We start from the raw sequence: 15,467 nt of genomic DNA, 5'->3' as shown, positions 1-15,467 counted from the left end.
ATCTTCTACCCGACATCTTCCGGGTGCCAGGTTGCAGCGATCTGCGTTGAGTGGTGGAGGATGGTGTCACTCCTGCGCATGCACAGGAGTGCAGTCATCCCAGCATAAAGGTACTATGCCGGAATATAAACTGAACTGTGCTTGTGCAGCTCAGTGTACATTCCGAAGAAAACTGTGAGCAGGCAGGTAGGCTTATTTTATTACAGAAGTGACTTTGCCTATCTCTTCTACCATAAAGAGCCCATCTGCTTACAGTTTTTGAAAGCAGGACTTTAGTTCCACATTAAGTCTTCCCTGTTCAGGGCAAAAATGCAGCTGTGTAATTTTAATGCAGGACAAAGTTAAAAAAAATGGAAAAAGAATTAATCTGCTTGTTTCAGGGGGGGACTCAACAAAACAAAAACTGTTGTGTCAGACTTCGCCATATACATATTTTTTCATACTGCCCAGAATTACACTTTAAGGATTTGTTCACATGGGCACAGAGGGTCATGTTTATGAGCTGAGGAGCCATGGGTGTTCTGTGCAGCCACTGACACTAGCCAATTAGAAATAAACAGTGACAGTCCCAGCGGCTGTACGGATCGTCCTACACATCTAAGTGTTTACATCCAGGAAAGATGTACGGCCCTGGATTCAGTTTATCTGCATCTAGGGGCTTGTAAACCGTCCCTATACTGATGTAAATGCTGGCGTGTGTAGGAACATCCACACAGCCACTGTGTCTGTCAGCCTGTCATTGATTTTTAGTAGGCAGCACAGAACACCAGTGACTCCAGGGTGCATAAACCCACACAATTAGCGCATGCTGTATGAGCCTCTGCTCCTATGTAAAAAAGCCCTAATGAAAACAAAATGTGAAAGAATGCAGCATTTAGTAATTAAAGCTGCTTCCGGCAAATTAAGTAATGTACATGTGTGGTTGATAGATTTAATGTTTGTGCACCTGTTTCCAGTTCACTGGATCACTGCATATTCCTTAGATCTCATTACGTCTCCTATTTCTATAGCACACAAGCCTAAACAAACTGACATTCTATGTTTATCTAGCATAATTTAGGTTTTTATTATTTTTTTATACCTCAGCATAATATTTTACAGCTTTCGATTGACTAGACATATGATGCTCTGGGGGATTTGAACTAGGTCCTCATAACTTTGGATGACTGCCAGCTTCAGGCATCCAATTAGTCTACATCTTCATGCTGTCCAAGTCTGTTCTAGTTCACTGTTCTTTTCTAGGTTCATCTTGGCGGTTTTTTTCTAGGGGTGTTGTCAAATTTGGATTCCTTATTAAAAGGAAACCATTTGTTAGAAAGTACCATGAAATAAAAGTAAGGGGAAATTTTCTCATGACCAAGAGACGGGAAGAGCTGGGAAAATTTCCATACCAATTTCCCATGACCAGATACTTTACTAAATGTTTTATTTCCCACATACAGACAGATTAGAACATTTTCTAGTGTTGTTTGACAAAATGGCTATGTGATAAGTGATGACATACTTGAATGTTAAAAAGCATGAGAATTAACTACTGTATGCCCGAATTACCCTAGCAACCATGGTATTTAAAAAGTGGTGAATGACACAAGAAATCTCATATTAAATGTGTTTATATTGAAATTATATTTTATCAAGTTACATGGTTTTGATTAATCAGACGTTAACATTTGAAAAAAAAAGTTTTTTTCTTTCATCATTAAACTCCTGATCCTTAGTGGCGTCTGCTTTACTTAATTTATCTTCTTTTACTTTTTGCAACATATATCCTGCTGAATAAAAAGAAAACAATGAAACGCCATGGAACTCGCTGCATTATTGAAAATAACTTTTAATAAGCGTGCACTTGCATATACAATATCAATGTGGAGATAAAATGTCTAGACGAATAATCCCGATACCCTCATCCTCACCTTGAAAATACATAGTTTAATCATTTTGATTTTAATCATACCATAAAGGGCACAGGAATTAATTCTTAGACCATGGGTTGTATTCCGCTACCTTCAAGTGATTGGACACTGGCAAAAGCTTTGCTGGGATTACCCCCAAGTATAGCCATAAACCCCCACCCCAACTCCATGTTTCTCCAGTTTTTGCTAATGTCCTTAGGTGATGGGGCCCTTCCCTGTTGGAGATTTTCTTTCTATTTTTCAATATTTTTCCTTGTTTTTTTTGACTGACACTTCAGTCAAGATCTGACTGCTTAGTGTCTTATGGCTCATTAGCAGTTTCTGGATTGCTTATCCTCCATGTACATCTTGAGAATTGTATCCGTACTCTGCAATAGTGGGGTCAGCTTGTAATGTTTCCTTCAGGCACTGGATCTTATGTTTGGCACTCACTTTGGTTCGTGAGATAGCCACAAGGTGCTATACAGATCCAGAGCCATGGTTCATTACTATGACACCCAGACCCTGAATACCCCTTCAAGGTATGCCCACCATGTTAGGTGAAGCATGGACCCTGGTCAGGACCAGAAACTTGGACAAGGTAACTCATTTTGCTGTACCTTCATATACCAGGTCCTGGACACACATGTCTTATTGCATCATTGCTTTGATTTGTAGTAAACACTATGTTGTATTCTTTTATCCAGTATAATGACTGGTCATACTTTGAGAGATTATTCACCCTTCCTGGTATTTTTTGTTGCCAAAAAACCCCATGGGAGTGGAATTGAAATAGTAATAGTAATGAACTGTTCCCACTGTGGTCCTAGTCATTCTTGTACTGAATAATAAATATACTGTTACTATTGAGGGCATTCCCTCCTTTAGAATTTTAGTTGATAGGAGACCCTTTTCAAATCATCCATTGCTCTGGCAGGCCCAGCCCTGTAGCCAGCTAATACCACCTTATCTCTTGCCCAGACTATGGCAGACTGGACTGAAGAGCTCAATAGTGAACTGTCTCCAGAAACAGATAATCATATTCTCTCAAGATTAATAATCTGTCTATCGCAAGACTTCAGCTCTTACCCTCGGCCCTACTGTTCTGTTTATTTGCTATGAAAATGTGATTTGTCAAATCTCTATTATGTCCTTACTTTCAGACCCTCCATTTCTAAACCCTCTGGGCTTCACATCCACCCTTGAAGGTGGGGGAACGTTCATTGACAATTGCTCTAGGTTAGAACAGTAATGTCTCAACTTCTATTTTACTCTGTCTTTCTGTTGCTGTCCTCTTTCTGTTCCTTTCTGCTGCCCATTCCTACTTGCTACTTCACAAACTTCAGACAGTTTCCCTATACCTATTTCCCTATATCTCTTTGTACTCTCTTCTCATGAAGTTGCTCTTTTTTGTTGCCAGCTGTGACCTTCTATGTCTCTCTGGGGCCTTTTTCAGGTGCTCCTTCCTAGGCAGAGCCCTTCCATTGTGCCTAAGAAGATAACTCCTATAAAATGTCCTCGGTACAGTCTTTTCTACATTTCCCCTGGCAGCTGTAGCTCTGATTGGCTCCCCCTTTTTCTTCTTGGGAGCCCCCTTCTTTTCTTAAGCTACATGCGAACCAAGTACCCTTGAAACCAATTCTTTATGCTTCCCTGGTGCTCTTCTTATCCCCTTCTGTGAGAATGCTTTCTCCCTTGCTAAGAACTACCCTGAAGGCATGTCAAACAATTTAGGTATGGGGTCAGGACTGTCCTCTATGGATTCCTGCCACGTCTTCACTTGGGAACTGAGCCCTATTTCTGTTTTCTCACAGAGCAGTCCCTATAAGGGATTCCATCCTCCTCTTCTAGTTGGTTGGGTGATTAATTTGCCTCTTTTTCCAGGGCTCTGCCCTCAGGGAATGAATCTCTCCTTCCTTACCTAAGTCCACTTTCCCAAAGGTGTCAGGGGTTCTTGGGCTATTTGCAGCATCAGGCATCTGTTTTTCTCACAAAGTTGCAGAAACACCACCTGGTACTGTGTTCACTATTTAAATTATTTTTTTGCCAGGGGCTTTTTTATGCCTCTGTGATGCATGCTTTCAGAGCAAGGAGCTTCTGCAGTCAACTGACTGTTCAGGTTTATTGCAGGAATCCTCCTTACTTTTGCTGTGGGCCTGTTACTTTTTTTTTTTTTGCTTTGTTCGCATGGCACGTGTACTGTACTGTTTGATTAAGATATTAGGAATTCTGACTTACCTGTAAATTCCATATCTTGGACCACAATACAGAACCCAGGTCTCTCTCCTCTATTTTTCTGTGATCTTCATATTGCTTGGAGTCTCACGTAGTGGGCAGGACAACACTGGGGGGCAGCCCCAGCACTGCTTTTGCCAGTGTCCAGTCACCTGAAGGTAGTTGCATATAAAATCCCTGTATTTTATTGTTTGTTTTTTGCTGTGAGATTTCCCATTTCTGGTATTTTCCCTCACCAATAAAAAACCCATAGTCACCAGAACAAATACAGAGAGTGACTCCCCCCAATGGAAGACACAGACAGCAATAAAGATCTACAAATAAAGATGTATGTGAGTGCTCTAAAAATCCAAGCAAAGATTATCAGCAGCTGTGCACAAAGGTAACCAAATAAAACCTTAAAAAAGTATAAAAGTGCAGCGCTTTAAAATTAATAGTAATAAATAGGTGCAAAGTTCATATGACATATGAGTAATAAAACATAAATATAATAATATATAATTAATAGTTCATATTGGTGACTAAAACATGCCGTATAGTTCTGATAGCTTTGGTCGATAGCTGCCAATCAGTCCCCTCTGAAGACGTGCTGGTGCACGAAACGCGTAAGAGGGGGCCAATTACACCGTGACCTCTTGCCAATGGAGCATCGTGGAGCTCCGGTGGCCATCTTTACTTGTGGATGGTTAATCCAGTCTCTGTCACTTGTTTATTCACTTATGGATGCATCTTTTACCGCTAATAAATTGTTTATAATATACTACACTGTGGGTATCTCTTTATCTTGACTCCTTTGCGGATTACTGATCTCCTAGATGCCCAGTACCAGTCCCAAGCCCCCAGAGAGGGAGCCTCCTGTTAATCCTTGTGAGCTGCACCCACCCATCCCTTAAGGGGAACTCTGGACGCCCTTGGATCATCCTTTAAAGCCCTGGGATCCATCCACCCTGAGAGGGAGCCATTTCTATACCTGACCTGGCCTAGATAACCCTTTTGGATGACACAAGGATATATTGTATAACGCTCATAATTACTGCGCGTCCGGTGAGTGCGCATTTCTTCTATTTATGATAGCACAACCACCGACCAAAGCTATCAGGACTATACGAGCACATTTTAGTCACCAATACGAACTATTAATTATATATTATTATATTTATGTTTTATTACTCATATTGCACCTATTTATTACTATTTTTTTTAAAGCACTGCACTTTTATACTTACCAATAAAGATCTGACAGACCTCTTATCAAAAGAAAATGGATTTAGATATGTTCAAACTGTTGAGTGAGCAAGTCAACCAGGCAAGGGGACAACATTGGCCACCTTCATATCTAAGTAGAAGTTCCTTTAAACCATGTTTAAAAGGCAATAATTCTGTTCAATCAGTCAGTGCCTTTATCTTAATGTGTTTTGATTTATGGCTAATACAGACAGGCATCTGCCTTGCATTAACCTCTGTTCAGCTGTGGCATGCTTGCTTTAAAAGAAACTTGTCACAACTCCATTTGAAGCAAAGGTTTCCTACAGTCACTAACACATGGTCATTTTAGTGCACAGCGGCACATAAGGTAAAAGCAAATCTGTTGTAAATTGAATTTAAGCTGTGAGCTTTTACCCTGGTTACATGAATAACCTTGTTTCACATGTAGCTTTGTTGTGATGAGACTCTTTGAACCACAGCTAGATGTGTCACACATCAGTCAAAAAGATTTGGGCACTACAGGTGTTTTTAAAATGTTTTACTACTAAAAAACCAGGCTTCCGATGGGGGAAGGAAATCAAGATCTCTGCTGTCCAAGTGCTGGACTGGGCTGACCATAACATCCCCATACCATGTGATATCAGTTGCCATCATTCAGCGCCCGTTCATGTTCTCTGTGCCTGTATGGTTTGAGCATTTCCAATTCTGATGTGCCTCTTTCAGTTCATATATTTCCTGTGTCTGCCAGTGGCTACCTATTTTATGTCTTTTTCATTTCTTGCTTGTACCATCCCAAGTTCATTCCTAATGTGGGCCTCTACTTATCCTTGTCTGCTCATTGCTTCTCCTTTGCTTATATGCTGCATATTTTCTCCCTTTTTTTTTTTATTGAAAGCACTATCACCCTTTTGGTTTTATTTTCTTCTGATCCTTGTCTGTTCTAACAGCTTCCTGGTCAATGCTACTGAATCTTTTCTCATTGCGCCTTCTTTATTCTAGCTGCTACGTTTTGCCTGCTACAATCCCACATTGTGTTTGTGTGCCCCCAATTCAAAGCATAGTGTTGGAATGACCATTTGCTTACAAAACAGCTAGCAAAGATTTAAACTATACTTGTATTTTTATAGATATATCATTTTGTTTGTATGCATTTTTAGCCATTGCTATGTTGACTTTAAATGAGTGAGATGCATTTCCACAGTATTTTGTGTTCTGCAATAAGGTCTAATGTACACAGGTAGATACATGGCGGTTGCATTTCAGATGTGTATGCAGGGGCAGACTGACAACTCATGGGGCCCCTGGGCATTAGGGGACCATGGGGTCCCTGTGCCCTTGCCCAAACCTGAAAAAGCCAATGAAAGGTACCAGGGGCATCTCATGGGGCCCCCTACTGAGCCCGGGCCCTCGGGCAGTGCCCAAGTGCTCAAATGGTCAATCCGCCCCTGAGCGTATGCTAATCTCAATGCACTCACCAAATCAACTTTTACATCTAGTTTGTGTATAGTGTATATTTTATTGTGCAAAAATTTAAGTTAAATGCTACCAAAGCTTGAAGTTTCAGTGCTGCCCTTTATTATGCAAAATGAATAACAACTTCCTTTGTCTTTAAAGCGGTCTGTGAAAATGGTTGTCAGAATGGCGGACGTTGCATTGGACCCAATAGATGTGCCTGTGTCTATGGTTTTACGGGACCTCAGTGTGAAAGAGGTACTTTTTTATTGCATATCAAACATTGCATGAATACATTTATATCTAATTATTAGTGGTGCACCGAAACGAAAATTCTGGTGCCAAAACTGAAAATGAAAATTCAAAATGCACTTGGACGAAAACCGAAACCAAAATGCGCAGTTTTTAAAAACGAATATATATTTGTTGGAAAAAAATACACTTTGATTAAAAAAACAATATATACCCCAATTTTTTTGTAAAATTTGAAAGATGATGTTACGGCGAGTAAATAGATACCCAACATGTCATGCTTTAAAATTGCGAATGCTCGTGGAATGGTGTGAAACCGCAGTACTTAAAAATCTCTATGGGTGATGCTTTAAAAATTTCTACAGGTTAGCAGTGTAAAGTTACAGAGGAGGTCTAGTGCGAGATTTATTGCTCTTGCTCTGATGTTCATGGCAATACCTCATGTGTGCGCTTTGAACACCATTTACATATGTGGGCATGGCCTACATATGCGTTCACCACTACGTGCGAGCATGGGGGACGGTGGCACTTTAAAAAAAATTTTTAAAATGTATTTAATGTTTTTTTGTTTTGTTTTTTGCACTGTCCCTTTAAAAAAATTTTTAATCACTTTTATTTTTATCACAAGAAATGCATGCATCCTTTGTGATAGAAATAATTAGTGACAGGTCCTCTTTATGGAGAGGTATGGGTTCAATAGGACCCCACATCTCTCCTCTGCAATGTATAGCATTGGATTAAAAAAAGCATTTCTCTAGAAAAAAAAAAGGCCCAGAACCAGAAGTGACATCGCTCCAGTCCTCAAAGGGCATAGAGATCAGTGGAGGCCATCTTTCCTTCACTAATCTTTATGCCCAGCACCCGGATCGTTAAGTGGTTTCTCAGGTAAGGCTGAGAACTACCTAGCAGCGGCCAGTGGCAGCAGTGGCGGGCGGGCGGCAGTGAGGGGCGGGGTTTTTTCGGCACCTGTATTGGTGCTTTTTTTCATATTGGCCAATGGCCGAAAGAGGTGTTTTCGGCTGAAATGTTTCGGCCTACGAAATTTCGGTGCATCCCTACTATTTATAAAATGTGTATATGCCAGTTTTTAACAGATTTTTAATATTTGTTGTACTCTATTTTGGTGCTTTATTATGTTTAGCTGTTGCAGCTGAATTGGGGTTGATTCACACCAGAATACAGTATATGTGTGCACCTGCATTGTGGATGATTTTGCATTTTTGAAAGACTGAATCTGAATTAATTTGAACAGCAAACCGCAAGTCAGAACACTCTGAATGCACAACAGCATTCATTCAGACTTTATCTGTATTAAAGCAGTATCAAACTCAAAAGCAAAAATCTGTTATATTGCAGCTTACCAATTCTTTGATGTGACGGCTGCATTTATTTTTCTGTTTTTTGGCTTTCTATCTTTTATTTTCATCTAGTGTTCCAGCTGATGAAAATTGCTTATAAAGTATTAGCTGGAGTTTGGCTTCAAGTTGTTAGTATATCTAAGTCTGCTAGTACATCTAATATTGCCCCCAGACTGACCATGTTGCTTTTGCCTCCTGTGCTCCTTCATCCGGAATGGGGGCATTCTAATACAGGAGGTGTGTTACTGGCCAGGTCATCAGGTTAAAACAGAGGGAAAAAAGCCTAAAAAAAAAGAATGCAGTCACCACATCTAATGATTGGTAAGCTGCAATATACACTCACCAGCCACTTCATTAGGTACACCTGTTCATTTGCTTGGTAACACAAGTTGCTAATCAGCCAGTCACATGGCAACAACTCGATGCATGTAAGAGGATTTAAGTGACTTTGAATGTGGCATGGTTGTTGGTGCCAGACGGGCTGGTCTGAGTATTTAAAACTCCTGCTGATCTACTGGGATTTTCACACACCACCATCTCTAGGGTTTACAGAGAATGGTCCGAAAAAGAGAAAATATCCAATAAGCTGCAGTTGTGTGGACATACAGTTGTGTTCAAAATAATAGCAGTCAGACATCACTAACCTGATCAATCACTGTTTTTGGTAGAAATAATATTTCTACATGGCAAATAACTTACTAGCAGGTGTAGTAGAGTAATAGAAATCCAACAGACCCAACAGTCATGACATGCATGCTGCTGATTCTGTGTAATTGAATCACTAATTGAAAGGGGCATGTTCAAAATAATAGCAGTGTGGAGTTCTATTAGTGAGGTCATTCATTCTTTGAAAAACAGGTGGCAATTATTGCCCTTATTTAAGGAAGGAAGGCAGCAAATGTTGTACATGCTGGTTACGGTGCATTTATCTCTGAAATTCTGAGGAAAATGGGTTGTTCCAGACATTGTTCAGAAGAACAGCGTACCTTGATTAAAAAGTTGATAAGAGACGGGAAAACATATAAAGAAGTGCAGAAAATGATAGGCTGCTCAGCTAAAATGATGGCAAATGCTTTAAAAAGGCAACCAAAACCTGAAAGACGTGGAAGAAAGCAAAAAACTACCATTCGAATGGATAGAAGAATAGTCAAAATGGCAAGGACTCAGCCAACAATCAGCTCCAGGAAGATCAAAGAAGGTCTAAAGTTACCTGTGAGTACTGTTACAATTAGAAGACGCCTATGTGAAGCCAAGCTATCTGCAAGAAGCCCCGCAAAGTCCCACTGTTGAAAAAAAGACATGTGCTGAAGAGGTTACAATTTGCCAAAGAGCACATTGACTGGCCTAAAGAGAAATGGCGCAACATTTTGTGGACTGATGAAAGTAAGATTGTTCTTTTTGGGTCTAGTGGCCGGAGACAGTTTGTCAGACGACCCCCAAACACTGAATTCAAGCCACAGTACACTGTGAAGACAGTGAAGCATGGTTGTGCAAGTATCATGATATGGGGATGTTTCTCATACTACGGTGTTGGGCCTATTTATCGCATACCAGGGATCATGGATCAGTTTGAATACATCAGAATACTTGAAGAGGTCATGCTGCCTTATGCTGAAGAGGAAATGCCCTTGAAATGGGTGTTCCAACAAGACAACGACCCCAAACACACCAGTAAACGTGCAACATCTTGGTTCCTTTCCAACAAGATTGACATTATGGAGTGGCCAGCCCAATTCCCAGATCTTAATCCAATAGAAAACTTGTGGGGTGACATCAAAAATGCAGTTTCTGAGGCAAAACCAAGAAATAGAGAAGAACTGTGGAATGTAGTCCAATCATCCTGGGCTGGAATACCTGTTCACAGGTGCCAGAAGTTGGTTGACTCCATGCAACACAGATGTACAGCAGTTCTCAGAAACAGTGGTTATACAACTAAATATTCATTAAGTGATTCAAAGGAAAGCAAAATCTTCAAACATGTTTCAGTATATATAGTGAATGTTTGAGTTTGTAAAGAATACAAACACTGCTATTTTTTTGATCAGTCTAATATTCACTTTTCTTCAATTTTTTTTAGAGGAACAACACAAATTTGATATATTTTTCTTCATGTTTTCATTTGGAATAGAATGTGTAGTGTTCCCAATGCATTTGTGTGTATGGAAATAAAAGCTATTAGAAGGATTTTGAGCTTTATTCACTTTTTTCAACACACTGCTATTATTTTGAACACAACTGTAAATGCTTTGCTGATGTCAGAGGTTAGAATAGAATGGGCAGACTGGTTCGAGATGATAGAAAGGCTACAGTAACTCATGTCAATATGGACCAAAATCTCTGAGGAATGTTTACAATACCTTGTTGATCTATGCCATGAAGAATTAAGGCAGTTCTGAAGGCAAAAAGGAGTCCAACCAGGTACTAGCAAGGTGTACCTAATAAAGTGACCAGTGAATGTATTACATTTTACAAACGACTGATGTCCCAGCACCCTTACCAGCCTGCCTGCAAAACAACTAAACTGACCCTGTCTAACAATCATTAAAACAGAGGGTTTTTGCGCACATTTGCAAATATATGCATTAGCTGCAGTGCCCACGTCAAGACTCCTCTGTATACTGCAGTCATAACTCTATAACCTTCAGAGTCTCCTTAGTAGCAATGGATTGAGCAGCTATGCCTGGAGGGAACCCACCCCTCCTTAAAGACACAGTGGACGCACATGACACCCACCAAGCACAATGGAGACTGAAAGCATCCAATACATTCCTGTGCCCAATTCAAACAACTATATAAAAAAGTGACAATCACCCTATATAACTAGCCTTTGCAGTAAGGTGCACATGGAAGGGCAACGCGTGTCACAAACAAACAAAACATTTCCCAGCACACTTACCAGCCAGTCTACAAAACAACTGTTATTACATTTTTGTTTTTGGGTTTAATACTGCTTTAAGGTACCTTCAATAACTTAAAGTTGCTCTATTGCACTTTTGCGATCACGTAAATCTTTGTATGAATGTAAAAAACCTAAATAAAGAATGTCCATGGTTTTTTAACCTGTGCAGGAAAATACAGTAAAATTCAGAACAATGCATCTGTTGTGATTTTACTGGTTTTCATGCCACATCCCCATGAATCCAAAATGTGCGCGGAAGACCCCTATTTCAGTTAGTTCAAGAACAAAGGCAATATCTGAAAACTCAAACATGTTCTCCTGCTGTAAGGAAGTTAGGAAAAAAATAAGCAAGATTAAAACAAGTATCCTTTTTTCTCCAATGCATGAATGGGCTTCTAATCTATCCATTGCACCCAATGAGAATGTTCCAAGTGTTTCCTATTGCCACAAAGGAACTAAAGCCACATCTGTGTTTATGGAGAAAACACTACACAATGCCCTCCTAATGGCTCTCAGCATGTGTAAATACAGCTGAATCTTGTAGACACAGCTGTGTCTATGGTTCTGTCATGGCATCAGGCAAAATTTGAACAATTCCTACTGGGTTCAAGGAATGTTTCAAGGCAATGTGTCAATCTACGGAAACAAGACAGGTGATGTGTAGCATTGAATAGATCACTGTTCTGCTTCACAATGGCAGACAGCAATGAAAATCTGAAGTCCTAAACACCATAGGACTTCTATGACCTCCTTGGGTTGTGGTGAAAATGAGTATTTTAGAACTGAAGGGCCTCACTGTTAGTTCAAATATAATACATAATAATCTATAATCCATAGTTAAACTGGGTGGACTTTTGTCTTTTTTCAACGAGACTTAGTGCTGATTCACACATGTATATGTTCAAACATTGAGCCTAGGTTCACACTGCGGTGCGTATTGTATGTGATTCGCACAGGAACCGCACCGCATTCCTGTGCAAATCACATGTAAATTCTGTGCGGTGCAATTTGTGTTATACATTTTGTATGGCTCAAATCGCACCACATCCGCACCAAAAAGGGGCAGAACCCTTTTTTTTGGTCTGCACTAGAATCGGATCGCATGGGTATTCACACCCATGCGATCCAATTCTGCAGATCGCACTGCGTTTTGCAAAATGATTTTGGGGTGTTGTTAACTTAACATACATACCCGCAGAAGTTCCCATGAACGGGGTGTGGAATTCGCACAGAAACCGCAGCGAATTCCGCACCGCATTAGTGGGAACCCAGGCTTAAGCTCAGGTTTCACAGCTAATTGATAAAATAGTTGTTCAGTGGTTCAGGTCAGGATTACATCTGGTCCAGGACCAGGGGCGGACTGACCATTTGGAAACTCGGGCACTGCCCGAGGGCCTGGGGTCAGTGGGGGCCCCATGAGATGCCCCTGGTACCTTTTTCATAGGCTTTTTTGAGTTTGGGCAAGGACACAGGGGCCCCATGATCCTCTATGGCCCGGGGGCCCCATGAGTTGTCAGTCCGCCCCTGGTCAGGACAGGTTTAGATCAGGTTCAGATCAGGATTTTATCCTGTTCACAACTGATGACGTGTGGTGTAGAAATGGTTCCCATAGAAGTCAATAGCCTGTAATCCACACCTGAACTAGACCGCACTGCTCAGAAATCAGACAGGACTCGTTTTATCATTATTTCACATTTCTTGCGGATTGGATGCAGTTCAAACTGCATCCAATCCGCATATATGTGAACCAGCACTAACTATGTTACTATGTAACTATGTATAGTTAAATCTTAGGAGTTGATTGTTATTGGAATAAGTTTGCACAGCAATCCTAAAACAGTTTGTTGTTCAGAAACAGGTTCAAATGGTGGCATGGATTTTACAGGGCACTAGAAAAAATACACTTTATGAACAATATAACAAAGCTACATTGGATTAAAACAAACACGGGCCATAGTCTCACATAGCCAATAACAATGGTAAAAGCCAAAAGTGCTCTTATTCATATATATTCACATCAAGGAAACCCCCCCCCCATGCCAGATAAGGTCAGGGGAAATGTAAATGATGCATGGATATGAGATGTCCAAGTGTCCAACATGTTTCGAGACTATTGCTCTTCCTCAGGGATAATTCAAAGGACCTTGATGTTGAAAATAATCGAGGTCTTTTGGAATGTTCCTGAAGAAGAGCATTAGTCTTGAAATGTGGTGGACAGTTGGACACCACTCATCATTTACATTTCCCTGCCCTTATCTTACACGGGGGTGAGTTACTTGATGTGGATATATACAGTATGAATAAGAGCACTTCTGGCCTTTGCCATTGTTATGGATTTTGGTTTTTTGGATTGTTCCTGAAGAAGAGCATTAGTCTTGAAATGCGGTGGACAGTTGGACACCACTCATCATATCTAAGCATCATTTATATTTCCCCTGCCCTTATCTTACACCGGGGCAGGTTACTTGATGTGGATATATACAGTATGAATAAGAGCACTTCTGGCCTTTGCCATTGTTATGGACTATGTGAGATGTAACCTTTTGGACCTGGGTTTGTTTTAAGCCAATAAAACTTTGTTATTTTGTTCATAGAGTGTATTTCATACTTGCTGGACATATACTTTAATGGTAAATGAAACTGGAAAGATGGCCTTAGCTAAGAGGACTGAACAGGACTTTTGCATAATCTCCAGCATGTTACTCCTACAACATACTGGCAGTCAATATAAAGGGCTGTGGCCAGAGCTAGGTGTGGCTATTTGCTGATAATACTAACAACATCTAAACAGCTGCAGCACAAGCAAGGGTGACAACAATATAGTGATTTCACTACAGAGGGAAGAGCATTGTTGTCCTATCAAAAGGAAGTGCCTATCAAATAGTTATTTTGGCAGGATCAAGAGATCTTCCAGGGGAAAAAACAGAGAGCCCAGTTTTAATTTTGGCAGCCTACAGAGCATATGTAATTTTATAGTTTGACCACAGTTTTACTAAATGTTTACATTTTTCACTGCACAATAAAACATTTTTTTAGTTTTTGTAGTTTTTGGTAGAGTTTACAATTGTAGTACTCTGTAGTGGACCCAGGGAGTGTTCGGAATGCTCTTACGTGCATTTGAACCAAAGACATTCCTGTCTTACAGAAAATAAATCCCAAATGCCGTTTTGAAGGCTCAGAAATATATCTGTCCTGTAGAAACCTGATTTAACTTTGCCTTTGTAACTTGTAAGTTATATTGTTACTTCTAATGAGAAAATTACAAAGCCCATAGAATGCAATGACTGCCAAAAATTCTGAGTCAGATAAGATATTTCTATAATATATTTCTCATTTATCATTGTGCTCGTTATATAACTTTGTGTCCTCTGTTTGACTCTGTTCTGTATGAAACCATATTATTGCCATCACACTTGTGAGGTTTGTACTTTTTGCTGAACACATTTTTCCTCTGCAAAATATGTTCCCAACACACTTTTAGGCCTCACGCACGCAGGGCCCATCAGTTTGCCATCATTCCTAGAAACCTTTCCTCCTGGCAGCAGCATTTTGGAAAAAAAACGCTTGCCACTTGCAAACATATGTAGATCAAGCACAATAATGTCCGGCGCGTCAAGCGCTTGGGCATCAATAATTTTATTGGCCAGAATAATAATTTATTCTGGTCATTGAAATGAACTAACGTTATAGCACTTGGCGCACCTAGTGTTATTGTGCGTTTAGACACGTGTACATGAGTCAAGCCGTTTTTGTTTGCCAAAATGCTGCTGCTCCTTAACGCACTGGTAGTAGGGTTTTTTTTTGCCTTTGGGGGTTGATTTACTAAAGGCAAATAGGCCGTGCACTTTGCAAATTGCAGTTTCACTCTGCAAGTGCAGTTGCTCCAGAGCTTAGTAAATGAGGGGAAGCTCTGCTGAGTTCCATCATCCAATCATGTGCGAGCAAAAATGCTGTTTTTTTTTTCCGTTGGATGTGATTTAGTATTCTTTGTAAGTAAAGCCTCATCTCATTTACTAAGCTCTGGAGAAACTGCACTTGCAAATCTATTTGCCTTTAATAAATCAACCACTATGTGTGCATAAATACATACTGATTTACTAAAACTGAAGAGTGCAAAATCTGGTGCAGCTCTGCATAGTGCACGCTTCAATTTTAGTAAATCAACCCCATAGG

The 15,467-nt window shown here is 40.2% G+C and overlaps 1 protein-coding gene across 1 annotated transcript in view; it reads left to right on the top strand.

Annotated features, from left to right (window-relative positions):
• Positions 1–15,467, top strand: part of LOC149473602 (fibrillin-2-like) — a 238,911-nt gene that overhangs the window by 104,023 nt on the left and 119,421 nt on the right. Inside the window, exon 6 of the mRNA XM_089675603.1 lies at positions 6,948–7,043. Within this exon, the coding sequence (XP_089531729.1) occupies positions 6,948–7,043 (96 nt within the window). The remainder of the gene's footprint in view (positions 1–6,947; positions 7,044–15,467) is intronic.

Source organism: Staurois parvus, unplaced genomic scaffold (genome assembly GCF_062004578.1).
Source record: "Staurois parvus isolate SC_StPar_1 unplaced genomic scaffold, SC_StPar_1.0 ptg000013l, whole genome shotgun sequence".
Taxonomy (NCBI): Eukaryota; Metazoa; Chordata; class Amphibia; order Anura; family Ranidae; genus Staurois; species Staurois parvus.
Note: the sequence above shows the minus strand (reverse complement) of the source record. Positions and strands in the feature narration are given on the sequence as shown.